Source organism: Vanessa atalanta, chromosome 10 (genome assembly GCF_905147765.1).
Source record: "Vanessa atalanta chromosome 10, ilVanAtal1.2, whole genome shotgun sequence".
Taxonomy (NCBI): domain Eukaryota; kingdom Metazoa; phylum Arthropoda; class Insecta; order Lepidoptera; family Nymphalidae; genus Vanessa; species Vanessa atalanta.
The window spans coordinates 7,622,141-7,646,338 of record NC_061880.1 but is presented as its reverse complement, the minus strand read 5'-3'; the positions used below and the strand labels follow the sequence as shown (position 1 = coordinate 7,646,338).

Genomic DNA, 24,198 nt, shown 5'->3' with positions numbered 1-24,198 from the left:
AGACTACGTAATACGTGTGTACACATTCTAATCCAACGTAACTATCCTATAACTCTCCGAAAACAAACCTTGGCAGATTTCCGTAACGTAACGACCGTGGCCCACTAGCCTGGTGGTGACCTAAACCATTGGTGGTGTTCCTTAAGTGCTGTCCTAATGGGCCCGGCCTTCGGGGAATGTCTCGACGCCTAGTCGACGACCATTTGCGATAAACGCTTAAACACTATTGTTCACTGGATGTAAGCAATGGATTGTACAAGTTTGAATGTTTTATATTCCTTTTGAAGTTGATTATGTTAATTAAAATATTTATATATAACGCTATAATATAATATATATATAAGAGCGTATACATATGTTCTGTTAAAATGGTAAAACGTTGTAAAATCGTGTGAAATGTTCACATATCTCACACATGTTCACACACACACATACATAGTGTGAACATTTAATACGTTGTTATTTAGTTTATATTAATATTAATTTTTCTAATACACGAAAATCCTCGATACAAACCTACATATTTATTGAAGATAATTGACATATCTTTATATATCAAAGTATAGCTTTATCTGCTTTGAATAATAAGCTTTATTAGGTTTCCCTGGAAATGTTTCAGGAAACAATAAGCGAAACATTATAGTATTGTTTATTTCATCTACTTTACTTACAAACGTAAATACATATATACCTAAATGATAAATAACAGAACAAATATATAAAAAAAATAAGCGATAAGTGAGTGAGAAGACTAGAAGGCATTATAGGCCTTTTTTCTTTTAGTTTTACGCTGTAATATATTGCAATGTTTAGTATATATATAATATCTGTATATCTATGTATCAATCTTTATAATGGCTCTATTAAAACAAATTTATAATTATTGCAGAATTGACATAAATAATTATATAAATTTAATGTAATGTTTTTAATCTATACGGTTATCTAAATGGGTTAACCAAAATTAACGAACAAAGCGGACTTCCGGCCGCCGCACCCGATTGTAACTACAGTGAAAAGCTCACTAATATACTGTTACAGTAAAGCCTTTGTTAACTGAAATGAAAAATATGACCATCATTTAATTAAAGGTTATAAACAAAAGATAAGAAAGTGACTTAGATCAAATCTAAATTAAGGGCAGAAAAAGTACATCATTATTTTTAACGTGAAGCATCTATTGGTACGCCTCGGGGCCGGGGTTAAAACCGACTCGCATGCCTTGACGGCAAACGGCATGACGCTCCCTACTGATATGCGTGTATGCGTGACTATATATTACGTCATTTAAGCGAACCTAATATATCCAAATTTCTTTATCCCATTTGTTGTTGAAACACTTGGACATTGGAGTACTAGTGGGAAAATAACATCTCGTCTTATAAAGCAATGGTTCGTTTTTTATCCAGAGGATCGGAATTTCGATTCAATGGGGAAATGTTGCTAGCATTCTTGCCACCATTATACGCGGTCATGATTTATACTATTTTTAATTCTTATTTGTATATAGTTAAAACCTTATTGCTAATAGTTTTTATATGTAATTATAATGAATGCCTCGTTGATCTAGTAGCTAGATTAGCCACAGATCTCGAGGTTCTAAGTTCAGTTCTCAGTTCAGTTCAAACTCCAGGTCAGTCTCCTTTGAGATTGGTCGACGTCCCCACAATCGGTAAGGACGACATCATCATCATTATAATAATAATAAGAAAAATATATTTATTATTGTAAATTAAAAAAAATATCAATACATCTATTGCACAATTCATTATTTGTTAAGGAAAATTTAGGCAAGTTATTAGTGCGTAAATAACCCTATTTTGTAACACAAAGAACTTATTGACATCAAAATTCCGTAGTATATTATGCTGTGAAAGTAACTAAAATAAACGAGTCTAGCCGTAGCAATATTAGTGACATACAAAGTGTTCTTATAGAAACACAATCCAAAATCACTGGCAGTGCTATCGAATCACAATAACATACTATAACAAACTGAAACAAAATGTACATATATATATATATTTCTTTGAACATACACATGTCATCTTACTATGTAAAGTAAAAATAAAACAAAATCCCATCCGAGTCTTTTGTTATGCGTGACAATGAATAACTCGTGTTGTCTTTTCCACGTGTTATTATTAGATGTGTAATAGTCAAAATAGAACTGTGAAAATGAAAATTTCTATAATGGGTTATGATTTTCACTTTGCATAATTATTAATTAAGAAACTAATGGTATATAAATATTGGATATATTAATTACAAATGTTTCAAACATTGGCTTTAAAATATAGTTCTTAGGATTATTTATTACAAAGTTTTGGCTAGTCGCCGAACTGTTTATCATGGTTATTGGAGTTTGTGACAATTCGTCCTTGTTGATAATTTGATAGAATATCAGGTCTAGTAAATTTGTCTACCGTCTGGTCCTCTGTAATCAAATGGTCTGTCTTTAACGGGATTGCCACGATGTTGGTTTTCACTGAGTCGAATAAATGTTCTTGACATTTCTCTAAAAATTTTCCCAGTTAAACGATATCTGCCTTATCCTTCGAACCCGTCCTCCTTCAGTATAGAAAAATACTGACATATATTTTTAATATATCTACTAAAAATAATTTCAACCTAAAATATGTTTGTAACAAAATGCCATTAAAAATAAATAATTTTTGATATATAACTAAATATTATTGAAGATATTACTTCAATTTTCGATATCTATTGGAATATTAATTATAAATAATTGTTGTATTTTATATAAAACGTGAGCTATTGTCGTACCCACTTCTGGCATGATTTTTTCGCTTAGTTGAATGGGAAAATGGAAATATTGCTACTCGTAAAAACTGGAAAAAGCACTGCTAACATTTTATCAAAATAATCTTTTTTAAGAGCACTACCCGTCTACTTATATCAGAATATGAAGTAAGGCTCTTTTATATATTTTTAAGATTATTTCTATATAACAACCTACTGTATATCTACGATTCTTGTACCTCCGACTGTGAAAAAAATCAGATGCTTTGTATGAAATTTTTGGTTAGAATATTTCAGTAAAAATATTTGTTATTTAGATATTGTTCTTAGTTTTATGCAAATATTTTGTATGTTCATAAGTGTATTTACGGGTATTTGTATGATAAACATCATTACTGTCTTTATAATTGCATTTACATAGTGGTACTTAAAAATATTCAATTGTGTATAAACCTAGGTCCGTTTTAATTCAGAGTGCAGGGGGTGCAGAAAATCAGGGCGTTGGGGAATGTGGGTCTTTCGCCGATGTTGTTTAAGTCCTGTATCAACGAAATTAGACCATTGAAATTATTTTTAGATGGCCAGTAAACTGCTTGTACCACCCAGGCGCTTGTTGTGCTGAAGTCGGGGCTCATAATACTTTATAATATGATAATCATTAATTATCTCACATACTAACGTATCAATTAATAACACGATTGAAGGCTACTAGTAAACAAGAATTGTATTTTAAAAAATTGTATTCACATTTTATAGCCGCAATAATAAATTAAAGTTAATACTAAGCGCCACATCTATTATTAAACTTTATAGACTCTATTAAAATTTATAGAATATTGATACCCACGCAGAAATATTTCAAAAATATGTTCTGGATAAGCGCCCAACTTGGAACACAAAATCCTCTATAAATATATCGTCAAAAGGTAAGAATTATCTATAATATTTTATGAGATAACATTTGAGTTGAAATAAATATTGTAAGCTCATTATGAGTTTACACACAAACATATGTCTATGTGCGTGTTCGTTTACAATAACATTTGACTAATGTATGAAAATATTTAATTAGATTTAAATTATAGTATACTTATATTATGTAGAGTGAGTGCAGTTAGTTAAATTTTATGAGTGAATATGGCTATAATCTGATTCTAATTTGGATAAAGTAAATGTTTATCTATATTTAAAATATTTATTATCCACTACATTTTTTCTAACATATTAAGTATTTAAAAAACGATTACAAAATAATAGTCGATTATCATACGTAAGGCCTGGATGCAAATTTAGCAATTTCTTAATTGAATACGTTTTCATATAGCCTCTATAGAACAAAAAGTATAAAACTATACGATATTAAATAAGACAAGCATTACATTGTGTAATTTTAAATTTCATTTACTGGATTGTAACCTTGTTTACATAACATAAACTATTATATCAGGAAACCTTATATTTTTATAAAGCAAGTTTAGCCCATTTATAGTGACATTGCAGTTGCGTGACGTATCGGATATTGTGCATTTTATCGAATGGCGCCCAACGTGGGGGCGCTTGTTTGTGGCGGATCGATGGGTGTAGTGTTAAAAAATATTAATTCATGATAATTATCACGAGGCCAACATAATTAAAAATAATAACGTATGTTTGATCCATAATAACAACAATATAATCATTTCAATGGTAACAAATGCCTTTGTTAATATTTTTTTTACAAAAAGTAAACTAAAGTATCAGCGTGTAAAAGTCCCGTTGTTAAGTTAAGTTCTCCTCTTCTTCTGCGGCGGAGGTTTGAAACTTATTCCACCTCGTTGCTCCAATGCGGATTGGTGGATATACACGTGGAAGAAATTCATGCTTCACATGAAAGTTTTTCCCTATGTTTTTCCTTAATCCTTGCCTGGCTTTCACTTTAAACTCTGGGCCAACTCAGCTTTTTAAAGCTTATATTTATTTATTTACTGTAAATTTAATTGGTCAATATATTCTATCATACGATTATGTACAAAAATGTTTAGTTTTTTTAAAATATTTTTAGTGAAGTCCTAACTATATTACACATACATTGATATTAAATATTAAACGACAACGCCAAGTCTTAGAAATTACAAGGTCATGTTTGTATGAATTCCAATTAATGTTACCGCACCAATATGGCCGGCGGTCGATGAAAGTAAATGATAAGTTGAATATATTATTCAAATTGTAATTTCTTGGAATTTTACAAAGAGGAATCTTTTCCAAACATTTTTTGATGTAATGGAGCTATTATCAAGTAAATTTGTGGATTTAAATAATTATATATTATAATACGGCTTAGTTATTGCGCGCCTACCTAGTGCAAAAGCATAAATGTCAATGAAAACATGTAAATTGTGTACCAACGGCGATTGTGCACGACCCAGAAGCCATCTTATTAATGTGACTTCGAAATTCTAAAGATATTCCAGCCTCATGTTTATGAGCTGTATTTGGAATACTTCCAAATGACGACACGATCTGATGACAGTTTCCCGCGCTTTAAACTATTTTTTGCTAAACCCACTTTACTTTTAATTTGTATGTTAATATTAGCTTCTAAGTTTATTATTGTTTGTAATTCCGACTTTAATTATGTTATTTAGATGAATGCTCGTGATATTTCGGTAAGCCAACGATATTGCATACATATACATGTTTATTCAAAACAATATGGACGTATTGATCGGTAAACGAGTTAATCTTACGATTTGACAGTAAAATAACCCTGAACTGTCGACCCGGTTTTATGCTACGCAACTAAAATTAAAAGTTAAAAAGTAAATTATTTCTTGACTATTTCTATACAAAAAATATATACGTTCATAAGTAGTGCAGAGAAAATTTTCAAGAATCTTAAGTCTATTTGTACTGAAACGAGATATAATGAAAGACATATGGAGTGATATTTCAAAAGATAAAAACTAGGTTAACCTAATACAATTTTAAAAATAATAAGAATATAATTGACACTAATTGGACCTTCATTAAATACTTTTTTCTCTTACACCTATTTCTACAGAGAAATAAGTTCTTTAATTTTTTATTTGTGTGTGATAATTATTAATTTACATTTATCTTGTTAAATATTTAGTATGTCGAATTTAAAGTAATCGTGGAGTCGAACGGAACTTCTGTACTTGACGTAAAACTGTATCGTGATATGTCAGAAAATGATGTACGACATTGACTTCAATCATGATTCTATGTAAAGGATACACGCATTAGAGTAGCGTCTCACAACAGTAAGGCGGTTATCGACATTCTACAATCAGGGCGAGCATCGAGTGTCTAACAATAAGTTGGGTATTACAAAATACATAAGAGTATATTCTGTGACATAATCCATTCGAATCGATCAATTTCAAACAAATAGATTTAAATAAAATGTTGTGTATATTATATCACTTCACTTCAGCCAAAAAAGTCAAAATGCAAAAATATTTTTTCAATATGGAAGAATTACTTATTAATTGTCAAGAAAAAAATCTGCTACCAATTCGAAAAGAAACAACTCATACCTTAAAAGAACTGGTGAAGTAAACTCTGCCAGATTTCTTTTATACAACAATTGTGTGATCAATTGTAATTTTTCATATTTATATTTGAAACGGCCTAGACGCGATCGTTTTATTTCTAAGGTATGTAACGATGTTAAAAATCATTAATTTTATTATAATTATTATATCCCTTAAACATACAATCGTTCCTGAACGATTTTTTGTAAAAAATATGCAATTGAATAATTTTGAACATTCTCAACAAAACAATTTTTAACTGTGTGAAGTGGGATACGGGTTGTTCCTATTACTAATAATATGTACGTTACAATTTCAACAAAAGGTATATAGATATATTACATTGTTAAATATAGCTTGAGAAGCGAGATTACATCTTTTAATTTCTTTAAATTTGGAAAACTTAAGGTCCCGGTTTAAATGTTATGCGAATAGTCCTCTTGTGTAACGCATAGACCTGATTGATATCAGAATACCATAGGACTGACACTGATGAATGATGCTGTCTAAGTTAAACTCAACAAATCAGTCAAAAAAAAAATCTTAACCCTGAATGTTGTTAATATTTCTATATTATATTCTATATTTAGCGAACAACTATTCGAAAAAAAAAAAAACTTTAATCTTAGGTTGAATTTCTTTAATAAAATATTCCTTTTTTAAGATTTTTCAATTTCCAACATCAAGACTAGTTAAAAACGTAGCTCGTACTATATTATTACTGCATTGCTATTTATCTTACAAATAGCAATTTCCTCGAGCAAAGAAGCAATGTAGCTGAACTTGTTGTATTGAAAGAAATTAATTTGATCTTGACCACGCTTCATAAATCAAAATGCAGTGATCTCAACGAGCTTAATAATCACATGTATTCTTTGATTCTAGAAGATTTGTGGTATCAGCATTCTATAAAATGGTCTTTGTAAATGAATTTAGTTAATTCTATTAAAAAAACGATTATAGCAGTTGAAAATACAGTTTAAGCCTTACGACAGATACGAATTAGGTACACAGTTTCAATGCTATGGACTTGGACGTTACTTTATTTAATATGACTAGTTTAAAAATTATAGTTTTTAAGATTATCTTTTATTTATTTACATTAGAAATAATAAAAATTTTGCCTTAACAATGTACAAATAATTATTAAAAATAGTTATTGTATAAATCCTGATTGAGTAGAACGGTGGCAAAAATACTAGCAGGATTTTCACGTTGAATTGCAATTCCGATCCTCTAGCAAAAAATGAACGAGACCTTCTGTCACAATGCTGCACATGGCAATAAGACGAGGTGTTATACTTTTAATGAAGGTTTTGGCACTACTACTCCAAAGTCCAAGTATGCAAAAACATAATTTGAAATAAAAGACGAATATTTGGATCGTTTCTCTTCACCTCTTAATAAATTTTCTCTGATAGTGTCCCACAGGGTCCGTGCTCGTACCCAGGGAACCAGTGTCAGTCCATCAGGTCTCTTGTTATTTTTACAACGAATTCTACGGGGTTCAATAAGAGCAGGAGCGTCAATGGTGGCAACAGCCCTTTTTATTTTATCAGAACCGTGACGGAAAAACCTCCTCTAAGCTTCTTGGACAAGAGACCATAAAATACGAAAAAGTCCACCTTTTTTCCATGCATCCGGGCATCTGTACTCAAAATGGTATTCCTTGTCGGATATCCATGGATTTGTGGAAAAATTAATTTTCTAAAAATGTAGTAAGATTTTATTTTATTTATTATTTTTAGGGTATGCAACCATTGACCTGACCGGCATGGTTTTTGGGCTTTGATATATTTTGTGTCAAAGCATGTAGTGTAACGTGGAATAATGGTGAATTCCAAAGTTTTTGTTTAGTAACTTCATTTACTTTCCAGTTCTATATCTCCTCTGTAACAATTGTGATTTTGACTGAATTTGATTTTAAAATTTGTGAACAAAGGCCTGCAATGCTATGGACGGAAGAGTGAAAGGCCGGCAGGGCAACACTTGAAATGTTCCTCATTGTGTGTGTCAGAACAGTAACTCAGTGTAGTTTTTTACCTCGTTAGAGATTTTGTGTGTTAAACGAAGGACATTGTTTAAATCACATTTAAATTTATTATATCTGCGAGATTTTACTAAAGGAAAGAATATCTTGCCCTAGAAAGGATTTATTGACTTTTCTTCGTCGGAAACTTGGCATTACAAGTGATATACTTTCCGTAAAATCTTTACTTCTCGTGTTTATACAATGTTTGTTACGATTCCGATGCTCTAACAAGAATAAAGGTACTTTGTTTTAAATATTTCTGGATATAAGGTTTAAAAGTAAATATTGGAAATCATAAAATATATGACCACACAATTAAAATATAAAGTAGCACTCAGTAATGAGATTAATTAGTAATAGTAGTTCTAAGAAATCATTTCGTTTTTTTTTTTTTAAGGTAATTTTCTTTGGTTATTTTGGCGTAATACGCGTGAATTGAATACTTCATTTCAGAACATTGAATTTGAACAGCAAATAATTATTGCTATCATGATTTTACATAATTTCCTGGACATGACTAACCATTCGGAATTAGTGAGAGACATTTTGTTAATGTTGTGTATTTATAATATCTATACCAACAACAAATACAACACTTACGGCCTGTAAATTTTCCACTGCTGGGCTAAGGCCTCTTCTCCCTTTTGAGGAGAAGGCTTGGAGAATATTCCACAACGCTGCTCCAATGCGGGTTGGTGGATGGTTGAAATGAAGGAACCCGTAATCATCGGTTAAGATGTACGTGTTCTAACCACTAGACAATCTCGGCTCTCTCAATATCGATAGCCATTTGTAAATATTTTATGAAATTACATATATCACACACCTCGCTTGCTGATCCCAAAGTCATGGGTTCAATGCTCGTGTCAAGAAACTGTTAGTAGCAGTCATACACGCGTGTGCTGTAGTAAACGCTTAAACTTTTTCCGATGGTGTTTAATTTTCTATACCTTAGGATTCTGAAGTGAGAGTATAGAGAAATAGAGAGACTTGAGATTGCTTATACATTTCTGTACAATAGTGTATCCTCCGCAGTTAATTAGTTAGTCCTCCATGAGAGTGAACGCTGTCGCTATGCGTACCGTCTCGCCCTGTTGTAAGCTTCGCTGGGAGTAGTTGGGTTCTCTGTATCCTGAGAACTCCTCCAGCTTGAAGACCCTCAAAGGTTTACCAATCATTGGGAAGTCAAGGTAACATGCGCAAGCGAGAAGAGACAGAGTGTGTATTGCTGATTTTTTGGTGGGTATTCCGGTGTACTGAGACGCGCCAGGAGTTCTCGGCACCGGCAAGTCCCACGAACCCCCGCTTCACGTAGAGGAAACGCGTAAGAGCGTTTTTTTTTAGCGAGAGAAAAAAAAACGGAATTTTAAATTACGTTTTAAATTTTAATAATTTAAGATCTTAATGCTAGTCCTTAAAAGGCTATACAGCTTTTTAACTGTCAATATTGTGATTATTATGACAACAAGTAGTAGATAATTATGACAACGCGTTTTGCTCTTATCAACATGTCTAGACCAAACCTTAATTTTGAATATCAAATGTGAAAGCGGCACAATAAAAATGCCTACATATTTTACCATCCCTAACTACGATGCTAATGACTGGGGCACATGCGAGGCAACAATTAAGTACTGACCGTTTAATGATAATATTACGTTGTATTACAAAAAAAATGCGCTTAATAAGTATGTCTTTGGTTGAAAAATTGTGTCTGGGTGCGATTTGGTCTGACTACGCTAATAACTTCCGATAACATTCTTGAATACAATCTTTAGCTATTGTTTATTTTTATTGGGATTTTATTTATAAAGACACACGAACATAAAATGATACTTGTCACTTTGTTATTCTAAAATGAAAGCGGCTGAAATTACGAGGCCGATCTAGTTATATAATAATACATACTAAAACTGTGTCTTCTGTTATTATTACATTAGTATTATTTTTTAGTTTATAAAAATATTATAAAAAAGTCGATTTATTCGTATAGAAGATAAATTGATGGTAAATCGTATATGAATGAATTTAATGAAAACTTAGATATTCATTGCGCTACTACGCGTCGTATGACATTGGATTGAGGTCGATAATATTATTTGTTCTTGAGATTCTGGAAATTTCAGAAACGTCAAAGTCAACTTTTGATTAGCTTTAATTTTTTAGCCCTTTTTGTCTCATTGATTTGAGAGCAAGAAAATCATATACAACCTTTTCATTGGAGAGAAAAACGTTATACAATACCAATAATTATCATAAATAAGTTTATATATATAAATAATTAAAATATATAAATAAGTTTATGATAATTATTGGTATTTTAAAAGTCATAATCATAATTATGACTTTTAAAATACCAATAATTATAATTTCACTTTTCCTAAAAACGGATTCCGTCTTTTCATTACGATTTTATGTTTTTTCCGTACACTCTACACAAAAATATCGATATACTCGTCGTTACATATATGATTAACTAATAGAATAACCTCCTTTTTCATTAAACGGTGATCAAACCCAAATTTTATTTTAATCAGAATGATTATTGGCCGATAAATCTACTTATAAAAGCTACGCGACAAGATAAAGAGATTGAATCCGTAATTCTAAATTTTATAGGAAATTTAAGTTCACAGATGGTACTGAAGAGTCAGTTAGATTGCTCGCCTGTAGCATGCATTGTCTATAGCTACGGGCACTTTCAGTTCGCCCTCCTTCATCGCTTGGGTTCCAATATTTAAAGCATTGGAATGAAATACGTATATACTTACATGCTTATTTACTCTGAAATTAAATATTTCAGTTTTATTAATAATTAATCATTTATTAAATAAGGTAATTCTAAATAGCAGTAAGCTACTCATCCCATACTTACGTACCCTTAATGGGCACGTATTAATGAATCTGATACTTTCTTTAAAAATACCAGTGAATTCTTTGTATTCTTTTGCTTTGGTAACAAAAATTAGCCGGTTGTTGCGGGAAATAAGAACAAACCAAGACTCATTTTTGTATTCAGATTATTAATGAGGACTAAAAATTACCTATATTATATATGGACAATTCTAACCTTTAAGAGTAGAGTGAACAGGTTTCTTTTGGATGGGCGTGTACCACCTTCGTCTTCATCTACACTTTCCATCAGGTGAGATGGAAGACAAACGCCTATTCCACTACAACGATAAAAAAAAAAATTACTCTTAATTAATATACTTATACAATAAACACGTCACTTTCTTTTGTGTAATACTCAATTTAACAGTTTATTAATAGCAGTCCTTTTTAAGAATCCTTAATCTTTTTCAATAAATAATTATCACCTAGCATTATATTTTTTCATTTAGGTATACTCATTTTTCAAATGAGCGTTACAATCTCTTTGCGTTCATCTGCAGTTACAGATGGCATAAAAATTTGGTATCTTTAACTTGGATCAAATAAATTAAGATCGTTTTATGTGGATAGGGATTTGGATTTTCTGAACAGAAGGATACAAATTTAGAATTGCTATTTTCAAGGAATAACGGCTATTATTAAATTATATTTTTTTTAATAAAATTGGTAGATGGACAAATGGACCGCCTGATGGTAAGCGGTTACCGCCCGTAGATTTTGACGTGTCATGGGAGAGTCATAAGTCCAGCAGTAGATTGAAACGGTCTAATGATGACGATGATAGACATTGGCATATACTAAGTATTGGATATCTATACATATAATAAAATTGGAGCATCGTTTGTAATATTAAAATAACCGTTTTTTACTAAATGCACATGTATGTATACACGGTACACCAAAATTACATTTTTAAAATTTTTGTCTGTCTGTCTGTTTGTTTCGGCTGATTTCTGGACTGATTTTGATGGGACTTTCATTGGCAGATAGCTGATGTAATAAGGAGTAACTTAAGCTACTTTTATTTTACAATAATATATAAAATAAAAAAATGAAGTCACGCTGCAATGTCCAAATAAATTTAATTGAAACACGCACGAAGTCGCGGCCACAGCTCGTTAAATATAAAGTTGAATATAAACAATAATGACGTATAATCAATATCACCGATTGTTATACGTCATGATTTGTAAGGAGAGGCATAACTGGATATTAGCCAAAAATATTTCACGCTGCGAGATATTGCGTGTGTTGCCAAAGTATAAACTATAGACGCTCCAGGGATATAAAAATAAATAATTATAATGTTTACTTCGAGACCTCAATACAACGCAAAGATATACATTATTCAGCTCCATGTGTTTTGTACGAGTGTATTTTATCGATAAAACTGACAAGAAACTCTTTAATAAACTTTATGATTCGAAATCAATTTTTAAGCATTTTCATAAAGTTGGAAAAAACTAAGTCTTTAACTAACTTAAAACATTATATTTAATAGTTTATGTGTTAATAGTATATGCTCTTTCTTTGTAATCCGTTTTATATATAGTTAAAAAGTTAATTTATTGTTGCTATTGAGTGCGTATTTATTACAGATTTTATAAAATTATAAACATTATATTTAGTTTATTTATATAAATATATAATCACTAAAGTTTATCAGTGATAACTAGATTAACTTTTCAAAGAAAAAGTTAATAATGAAAAATATTTATTCTCTAAAATAAATAATTCTTGACCTACTCTGTTATCATTCGATTTTTCTTTATACATAAAGACTTTATTTAACAATAGAGTTACAAATCTATTGTTAAAAAGAGTATTCTATGAGGTTTACTGTCCAACTTACATTATTATTATAATCAATGGTGATTATTTATCAAGCGATAAAGAAGAAACACATTAATATGAGATTAACTATGAGACTTAAAAAATATATATGTTATTTTCATAATATTTGCGCTGACCGCCAAATATATAGTTAATACTACAGTGTTTAATCCGGAATACATTCCGGCTTAAACAGTGAGTGAGTCTGTGTAATTACGGGCACAACGGACTTACGAGTAGATACCGTGTTTGGCGGCGTTTTGACGATATAAGTATGTATTGATTTATATTACTTATTATGCTAATAAGTCCGTGAGCAAAGATGTAATTATTATGTATATATGTATGTATGTATGTATGTATGTATGTATGTATGTATGTATGTATGTATGTAATTTCAGGTAGTAATGACAGGATTTAAAGCCGAGTTTAAAGGATTATAACTGCTTCCACAAATTTTCGATTTGAGCGTATCTTTTATTAATACATATAAAGCGATCATAACTAAGCATCCTTGTTTGTTTTACCCCTCAAATCATTTTTTCACTGTGGGGATTTAGGGCGAGGATAAAAACAAATGAGCGTCTGGTAGCATTGCGTGCCTAATAGGCAAGAACAAAAATTACACAAAACAAACGTCATCTTGCACGCAATATATATATACATATAAGCTAAATACATCGTTGAGGTCAAGTCAATTACTCCTGAGAAGCGAAGTCATTAGCTTCTCCATTAATATTATGCACCCTGATAAGAGAGTGTTAGACTCTGATAACAGATCCTTATAAATTATTAACTTTGCATAGTGAGGAGTGAATATGTGTGGATCGTATTTTGTCTAAGAGCATTATGAAAAGTAATTGAAATAACTTAGAGAATAAGATCAGAACTAATGAACCTACAAAAAATATTTTCAGTTAATACTATTGTGGGCACTATATTTATAATAATAGATATTTATTATTGAAATGACGTACTGACCATATACCATACCATACTGACCATGACACTTTTATTTTATCTAGGTAATTGGACAATTAATATGTAAATGAGGAGAGATAAAAGAAGTTCGTAAATCTGTTTGTGATCAAAAAGGCTTAGACATTACTTTACAGAACATGACAAATGTTGATTTTTTTTTTTGAAGAAGCAGCTTTTAGACTAGCCTCTTTTGTTTTAACATATCACTGCAGTAAATCATTTCTACACCGTTCAATCGATCGCTATGAATATTCATGTATATACATATGCATTTGAAAGCGGAGAATATTTTCTATTCCTCTTTTGTTTATAGACGAATGACATAACATTCTTCTTTAAGATACGATACGTACGTAGATTTTATTATTTTGTTCGCTACTAAAGTATCCTATCATTTGTCTCGAAATTAAAACTACCTATTTTTATAGACACCGTATTGAATATTTAGAAAAACGTCTTTCAGATTTCATTGATAAATATATGTATAAAGTATTTTTTTTCTATAATTGTTCGTGTAAATCATTATTCGTTATTTTGACAATTCATTCGTTAGTTGTATCTTTAGTTGTATTTTACTGGTCGATACCTTAATCACCTCATTCATCCTGGGCGTGTGCTGTATCTATCCGGTATTGCTCGTATAACATACGTTTGTATAAGGCAGTATATCAAGCGGTTTACGAGTCTCCAGTGCAGAGAACATCTTGTGATTGCTTGGCCCAAGTTAAAAGAGGATGTAGGCTAGACAAAGAGTTCACTGAGTTTCACGGATTACATTAGAAGTATCTCAGTATCTAATTCTCTATATTTTCTACTTTCTGGTGGTAAAAATATACAGAATTATAAATTTAGTGAGATTTCATATATTTAAAAAAAAAACTTAAATTATCAAAATAAAATATAACCAGATATTTTTTTTTTTATTTAGCTATATTAACTTTTAAGAACGTTCAGTAGAGTGAACTGGCAGACATCGTCACGTAAGGAAATATTGTTAAATACTCTCCAGGCGACCTTTCCCTCTCTTGCCTTTCTCTCTATCTATTTCTATTATATATGGTTTTATATAATATTATTTCAAATAAATTTTTGTTATTGTTTTATTTCTTATGGATATTTTAATAACAGTTATATCTTGTCATTTAATTATTATCAACATACATATGTACATAATATATAGTAAAGGCAACTGTGTTCTAACCGGGTGTCCCACGACTTCTCCTTTATTTTAATAATATAAATATTAATAAATAAATATTAGACAACATCACATACATTACTTTGATCCCTGATATACTTTTGATGTAAGTAGCTATAGCACTTGTGTTATGGAAAATCAGAAGTAACGACAGTACCACAAACAGACAGACCTAATACAACATAGAAAACAAATACACTGTTATACATCGACTCGGCCGGTAGTCGAACTCGGAGTGGCGTACCCATGGAAACCAGTGTACACCCTACTCCACCACGGAGATCGTCATAATATAACAATACACGATGTAAATAAATTTCATAAATATTTGTAAACACAAATAATTGTATCGCTTTAGTTAAAATTCCAATTAAAAAAGGAAAGAGCTATACGTTTAAATAGAGTTATTAGCGCATAAACCGTTGAACAAACTTCATAGCAAACAGAACGTAACACAAAAACTATCGTAAAACAGTAGGAACGTTTATTTTTATTATTTATAATTATTAGTCATAACGATATAGCGTATGTTCTTACCCGAAGTTGTGTACTTTGTGGAGTTATCACAACTAATCATTTTTAATGAGGAGTTTTCTATGTTTTACCAACAGGTAACAAAACATTAGTGCTCGTATATTTTGCCGTAAAAAATACAATGACAATGTTAGAATAACAGTTAAATTTTTTTCTTGTTTGCTCATGGGCAGTGGAGACTACCTAACATTATTTGCCAAAAAAATATATAAAAGTACCGTAATTTTTTTTTTATTAATATTTATTTATTTATTGGAAAAGTTACACCATAAACTTATCACTAAGCACTTAAAATTAATATCTGATTTGGGTAACATACAAAGTGATACGTCTTTAAAGGTGTAAACAACATTGGTAATTTACCAATTGATAATAAGTATGTTTAGTGCTAATTATAAAAATGGGGATTTATTCTCGCTTTTATAGATTGTCATTTAAAATAAGCGTCATATTATAAGTCCATTTCTCAGTTGAAAAATTCCAAACCGATATACATATCTTCTCTCCTACTCTGATTTTCCAATTCATTCTACAAGACATTATACAAGACAAAACATTCTACAAGTCCGAAAGTACTGCACCAATAATGTTACGAGCTCTACGCACCGTAGCGTAAAGACAACGAATTCCGAAAGACATGGCTGGACGGTAAGCCCTACTTTCAAAATCTAGGACTACTAAGTTTTTTTCAACCCGTGTTTGCCGCAATGAATGAATAGGGTATTATTCTAATGTGCATCCTTCAATCGAACACCTAACTCATCTCAGCAAAATATCTCAGTAAGTATTCTTAAGGAAGAAATGCACTTACCAGGCGGTCTGTAAAGTATTTCCAATATATTGTACATGCAATGCACAACGCATATACTACAAAATACAAGGATTAAGGAAATAAATGGAGTGAGGACAAGCGGATGATGATTATAGTTAATTTACAGAAAAGTGAAAAGTGCACCGAACTCTCAATTACTACAATGAGGTCGTTAAATTTTGAAAATTCTTGCCATTATTTAAACTGTTAACGTGTCTTTTCATTAATATCTTTAATAATTTGGAGCGAAATAAAACTTTAAATTGTTGATCTATAAGATTAGATTTTAGTAGTTTTCGACGAGACTGGAAATTCTCTAGAAACTTTAACTTACTTTTCTTTTGAAAAACTTAGGTAGGAAAAGTTAAAAGATAAGTTTTAAATGCATTCCACATTCCGTTAGAAATAGTTTCGAGCATGCATATCACATCCCCTGGCAAACTGTTTTAGCAATGTTATCGAATTTAATATGTAAAATAGAAGTCGTGCTCTCAATATATCGCCTAGGACATCGAGATACATTTTATTTACTCTAAAACAAAATCATCTTTCAAAATAACAACATGAAACATTACTTAAACTTACTTTTTTTAATTATACTAAAAACAGACCTAATATTTATTAACAGCGAGAATCCGTTTTTGTTTAAAATAAATTACCAACATTTTGCGCTCATCTATATAAAAGTATATTTTGAATGATATAAATTTAATGCCGCCCCCCACCCCAATTCGACGTGCAAATGTTGTTTACATCTGTAATAAACGTCATCTGCATTAAATTAATAAAAATGTATTAAAATACAACAACAAAAAGAAAACAAGCCCAGTAATGCTAATTAACCTAGTAATAAACACAATATCTTGTCAGTAAGACCTTTAAAAATTTCAACAATAGTAGTTGTATTGACGACACCCTTGGTATTGAAAGTTGTAGTAATATTTCATAACATCTCAGTTAATATGACGATAGAAGACATATGATTATCCCCGTACCCAAATTAAAGATCTAAATTAAATTTAAGCCTTAATGTATTTAAGCCTAATGTATGCAATAATCTAACGGATTCTGCTAATTGAGGCAAAACAATGTGTCCTTTGAGATAGTATAACGATAAGTATCGAAATTAAAATAGAACCAATGTAATTTACAACACGCAGTAAATATTTTGCGCTTAACAAATTACAAAATAACGAAATTTTTATGCAGTAGGATTTTTTCTAGGTTTCTTTGACTTGATTCACAAGCTCCTTTTCTGATTGTTTCGAACTTTCGTAATACGGTACTTTATAGTTACAGGGATGATAAAGTCTGTATAGTATTATAGTATTATATTTATATGTTGCATAGTCTGAAAGAAAATTGTGCATACTATGTTTTCCAAGCGAAATAAAAGTAAAGATTTTTTACACTATTTACACTTTCTGTTTTGGACCAATTTTGATAATATCATACGAAGTAAATTAGACATTATTATTAGAAAAATATATACGAATGAATTACGTTAAGATGTATGAGCAATGACTGTAGGAGAAGAGAGGCGACAAAATGGGGCTGATTATATTACATAATTAGTTATATCATATAAAAATATTTTAACCTTAAATTATTTCGAAGAAAATTGCATCAATTAAATAATCATCTTGTATACGCCTGTAATTTCACCATGACTTGTTCATGCCAGAGTTAGAACTAATCTTAGATCGAAACAAAGTGAGGTAGAAAAGAGACGAATAAAATCAACAAAACTAATTAGTGAGAACGTTAATGTGTTTGAGTGAGACGGCGTTAGTGGCACGTGTCCAAGATGAATTTGATGTTTCGAAAGAACTTCAGCACCGAGAAGACGGTCTCGGGGGGAGGTGGCGGGGGGAAGGCAAAAGGGGCACTAGGAGCGGGCAGGAACGCGAAGCGACGGGACCGGGAGCGCTACTCGTGCATGGAGGAACACCATTATAGAACCCACTTGTTCTTCTCAGCACCTAGGGCCAGTACGCAGTATAACGATGGCTCAGGTAAATCGGGAAGTAAGGATCGTAGTTCCAATAGTGAGTGCGTGTGCAGTGTTGCCGTCAGTCGTGGCGTAAGTTTGTTTACACCTCTATTACGGGGCGACCTTCTTAGGGAAAAATAACTAAACAATTCTTTACTATTACTAAATTTTTATCTGCTGTAACTTTAAATACTACACTAAAATTATGTTATTTCTTAAAATCTTGTTTTAATTTTACATTTGAGACAATTTTGCATGGTATATTGTAAATAATCAATGATTTACAACTATTTTATTCAATTTAATGTTTTTTTTTAGGTATGTATGTACTAAACGTTTATTTCTAATAAATTGTAATAATTCAGTTTGATATGCGTTCAGCTTAACAGAATTAAAAGAAAAATGTTTGCACGATTAAAAACAACTAGATCTTTAAAGTAAAAATAGAAACCATATTAAAAATAACCCTTAAAACACCGAAAACGTATTATAATTACTACTCAAGCTAAAGAATGTTGATGTGAATGATATTCTATAAATGAACCTTAGTACGAGATAAGTATTAATAGCACTTGTATTTGTAACTGGTTACAGACGCTGAAAACAGCCTTGAAACGTCGAATTTAAAATATAATATTAAGCAAATCTTGCATTCATATTTTGAAAATATCAAAACTTTTAGTTAAACGAATTCAAACTTCTAGAAACAGTGCTATTTAGCGTAATGATATTAAAGCTGCCGGATACAAAGTTACTGATGTTATAGTAAATATTTTTATGAGACTGACGCCCCAAATTTTTAAGGTATAATAGGTATATTATAAAACACGCAACTTAGTAAACACGCGAGGGTGAGGATTAATTTTGGGAAAAGAGCATAGTAATTATAAATTAATAAGTTAATTTTGGGATAAGAGATTTGTGTTTGTCTCCTTCGTAAATTAGCATTAATGAAACTATTAGAAGAGTTTTTATATGAGTATAAAAATGTTGCATGATATATTTTGCCGCCAAAAGGCAGATGCATTTTTAGAGTTGTTAAAACTAATTTTAAAAATATTGAAAATATATACATACACATCTTCGAAAAAAAAAGTGTAAAAAATGTATTTAATTCGATTAATTAATTTCAATTCTAGAACGATGTGGTCCAGTTATCGGCGGTGGGACGGGCCCAGAGCCGGAGCCTCCACAGCCGCTCGTCACCCGCGAGCCTTCGGTTTCTCTCATGCGATGGGAGAAACCGGCTACCACCGAGCGAAGACGAACGGAACCAGTATCATTGGCTACTCTGGAACGAGACTGCTTCGTGATCCCTGCACACGCTTTAGAGCGGTTCTTGCCTGATGGTGTACCAGTAAGTTTCGTTTTAACTATTAAATACGTTAGTAGGTATAATTTCTGAATCAGTTGTAAGAGAATCATCTATGAATTTTCTTAACAAATAAAGATTAAATTAAACTATTTATATCAGTAATGTGTATTTTTTTTTTGTAATAATTATTTATTTCAATTAACTGTGACTGTTTTTCGTTATTACAGTTACCAGTGCCTCCTCCAACACCAGAGAAGGGAATCACGACAAAAAATGCCCAAAATTCGCTAAGTATTCTCGAGGTCGCCGATCCAAAGCTTTGTATATTGGCACATTTGATGAGCCCCTTAGAACCAATAGAGCCTATACTAGAATCTCCACTTGCCAAACCTTTGATGAAACAAAAAACTGCCGCAGGCGAGTTATTGAATGACGTGGCGCATGCCAATACAGCTGTCGGAGGAATGCTACTTGCTAACATGGAGAGGAACGCGGAATTCCCATTCATATCTTATTACGTGATAAATACAACACAAACGGATCCACTGTTATTTTACAATAACATGAGAAGTGCCTCGCTGTCGAAGTTTGATCCAAAAACGATTAGATATTCGGCGGCTCACACGTTGGACCTTTACAGTGAGGTTGCGATGATATGCAGACCCCCGTTCAATGATCTCGCTGGCGGACCAAAGAAATCACATACACCTACTACTGGATTTATTATAAGTGTTTATAAGGTAGATTTTTCTTTACCTTTATTAAAATAGTTCAAGTTTTAGTTAATATTTATTTTAGGTAGCGACCAATCAAAACTTTTAACTCTAATGAGGTATCAAATTATTTCAGGTCTTCGAAGGTGATGATGGGGAACGGTTCGAACGGAACTGGCTGTACTGGACCGGTGCCCGCATGATATACCGCCACCTGCCACACTCCGTGGGGATGAGGAAGATCGCACTGCACAAGTCGGTGGCGGCACACGGCGACAAGATGTATCTGTTGGTGTGCGAGTGCGCTAATTTGTTGGACGACTTATCCGGCGCGTCCATGTTAGTAACGGCTCTACGTGCACGCCTATGCGGGTACACGGGCCTCTACCGGCCGATCCAGACTTTCTAGTGGAAGGTGACCATCGCCAGTCTCGCGTTTAATTGTAAGGTTCGAGGGAGCATCGTTTATGGATTCGAGCTTCAGTCCGAACGCGTCAATTGTGGATCTTTGGATTTAGATACGCTGAATAGATTTTAGATATTAGTAGATTATTTAAGAGATTCTTATGGAAATTTCAAAGATTTACAAATGCTAATAATTGATTTGCGCAATTTTTAGGGTTTTTGGTGGTTATAGATGACACGTAATTTAACGTTGTTTGAAATAACAAATAAGTAATATTTTTCGAATTTAACATCAACGAATGTAAGCATTACAATATAGAAAAAAGGTAATGCACGCGTAGCTATGTTGTATTTTCTAGAATACTTAGTACACAATTGCAACATTTTAAATGAAAATATTCATCCAGTCTTCCTTTTATTAAATATGACATATTATTATTATAATTTACTAAAATAAAGGTACTGACAGTGAAAATGTTTATTTGAATTTCTGCAGTAGACTCTACTGCTATTGAATAATCGATATTAATTGTTTTTTTTTATCTGAAATTTAAAACTAAATTAAAAGATTCAAATTTAGTTGAACAATTGTATGTGTTGTTTATGATTAAATTATAGAGATGTTACAGTACATATGTCTTATATTAAAGTTTACATGTCCATTTTACGATTTTTATCGAAAAGTTATAACATTTATTTTAAAAAATTAAAACGTGATAAGTGTTGATATTATTAGAAATCTAATGTTATTCCGTTATAAGATGAAAACTACTATAACTGGCATTTAGTTGTCTTGACTTTGAATTTAAATGATTAATTGTCATATAATTAGTAGTTTAGTGCAAATTTTATTTGAAATATAAAGTACTTTAACCGTTTAAACTGCCACAGTATTAAGGATGTATACCGGATGTCCTAGTTTTTAACATATCTCCGGAACATATCATGATCAAACATGCTTTAATTAACAAAAACGTATTGACACCAAGGCAGTTAATTTCTTTATAACTTAAAGTGCATTCCAATAGAATTTGTATGATTTATAATAATTAAAACTTCAAGGTGACATAATTTCTCAAGAAAAATCTTATATATATTTTTTAAATAATTTTATATTTATCGCTTCTTAGTTTATGTGTATCGCAGTCTCTACAATGGCGTAATTCGTGTATGTTTTGTATAACCTGTACCCTGAATAATCACGTGACATTTGGCATACCGGAATCCATATTCGTACAATACATAATTAATATATATCTTTATAATTAGAATACTTACCATCATTTTAATTAGGATACTTATCAATAGCATACGTATTCGTACAAATTAATATGAAAATCGAATAACATAATAAAATTGCGTAGGTACAACTAAAATATTCATGTTAGTTTGTAAGTACCTACCTACATAATATATAAATCTGTATTGTGCGGTATCGGTTAATTTTATACATAATATTTATAAGCTATACCTTATCCTCTTATTTCAATCACAATAGAAAATAAAGAAGTCAAAATGTTTGAAATTATATTAAAGTTGTTATTATTAAATCAGTTTTATATATTTAATAATTTAAGAAATATATTCTCACCTACTTACTAGGTAAAAGTTTTATGACACTAATAAAACTTTTACATACTTATAGATAAGTTTGAGATGTTATTTATGTATAAAAATATTTTTTTTTATTTATAAAATATAAGTTACTATAAATATACAATGAAGATTCATATTTATGGAAGAGTTATAGATTAAAATATCATATGTACCGAGTTTAATATAAAGGTCAAAGAATGTCAATAACGATGAGCGAATTTTACAGAATTTAGTAGAAGTTAATTTTTATTATCTTAAATTCATACTTATTTATTATTAAATTATTCAACATTATAATTTCGGTGTCAGACAATCGTACGAGTGTTTATTTACATCACGAGGCCATAGAAATATAAGATAAAAAGTAATATAATATTTGTTATAGTGAATATTTTTCATAAAGGGCACTAAGAGTTCAACTAAAGCAATACATTCGATTATTTTGCTATGGTGCTAAAACTAGTCAATTTGATAAGTAGCTAGAAGTTATGGCGTTTGTTGGTTTGTCAATGATGGCTAATGTCTCAATTTTCTATAAATGAGAAGAATTGGAAGTACTGCCCCACGTTGTTTCACTGTCAGTTGATGGATTGGAAGAAGTACAAGATATAAAATGGCAACCATTATTTTTAAGTAAGAAATCAGTATTACGAGGCAATTTAAGGTCGATTATAGATAAGTTCAGAATACTTTCATAATAAAGATCTTTTAACATTAAAATAAAAAACTAATGACTCCCTTTGCCAACTACGCCTTTGAATAATTAGAAGAAAAACTTGACAAATTGCAACCTGTTTTTGCATATCTACTATTCTTAACATATTAAGTAGATTTAACTTTAACCACGATTGTAATTCAAAACACAGCGCAATTTATTATTATACTCTAGAAATGTAAATCTGCCTCAAATATTATAGATCCACATTATAACTTAATACATTTGTATACACTGCCATAACCATTAAATTTATAATGTTGCCATGCACTAATACGAATTTCAGTTAACTTAGATCAGCAAAACTTTTTTAATTATGTAGGTCTTCAAAAATTATGAAGCTTTGAAATTTATTATACATAATAGATTTTAACAGTGTAGCTTTACTAACATCAACGCTTTAAATTGTACACCTCTATTAAAATTTGTTGGCTATGACACAAATGCCAACTATGTGCTTAGTCTAAGAAATATAGAGAGTGCTCAATAAATTATGTTTGTAATTAATTTGGCAATAATTTTGTGACCCAAAATGGGGTTGATTGTACCAATTTAGGTTTTAAGAACCATTTAGAATAAATTGTATTTAGCTTCAAAAGCTAGTTTTCATTATGGGCAAGGCTCTTACATATAGAAGTGTAAATTTCAACTATTTTTATAATAAAAATTCAAACAAGCAATGTGTTTCATTTAACTGTAATTCAATATGAATTTTATATTTTTTAAGGAATGCATAAATTAACTTGCTTAACTATGATTAACAAAAACCAATAATAATGAAGTAAGAATAGTCATGTTTTCTCAGTTCTTAAATTGACTTAACAAAAAAGCTTTAACAGAAAACAGAAAAAGTTTTATTTTGCACACAAACATTA

General features: G+C 30.9%; 1 protein-coding gene across 3 annotated transcripts in view; it reads left to right on the top strand.

The window, feature by feature from the left end:
• LOC125066693 overlaps window positions 1–24,000 on the top strand; it is a 93,514-nt gene extending 69,514 nt beyond the window's left edge. The window contains exons 2-5 of one of the 3 annotated variants that reach the window (XM_047674913.1): window positions 18,271–18,601; window positions 19,719–19,936; window positions 20,122–20,634; window positions 20,744–24,000. In XM_047674913.1, coding sequence (XP_047530869.1) covers window positions 18,394–18,601; window positions 19,719–19,936; window positions 20,122–20,634; window positions 20,744–21,016 — 1,212 coding nt within the window. In that variant the 5' untranslated portion in view covers window positions 18,271–18,393 and the 3' untranslated portion in view covers window positions 21,017–24,000. Of the gene's footprint in view, window positions 1–18,270; window positions 18,614–19,718; window positions 19,937–20,121; window positions 20,635–20,743 lie in introns of all 3 variants that reach the window. The other 2 variants (XM_047674912.1, XM_047674914.1) reach the window with 2 other exon arrangements.
• The last annotated feature ends 198 nt before the right edge of the window (window positions 24,001–24,198 follow it).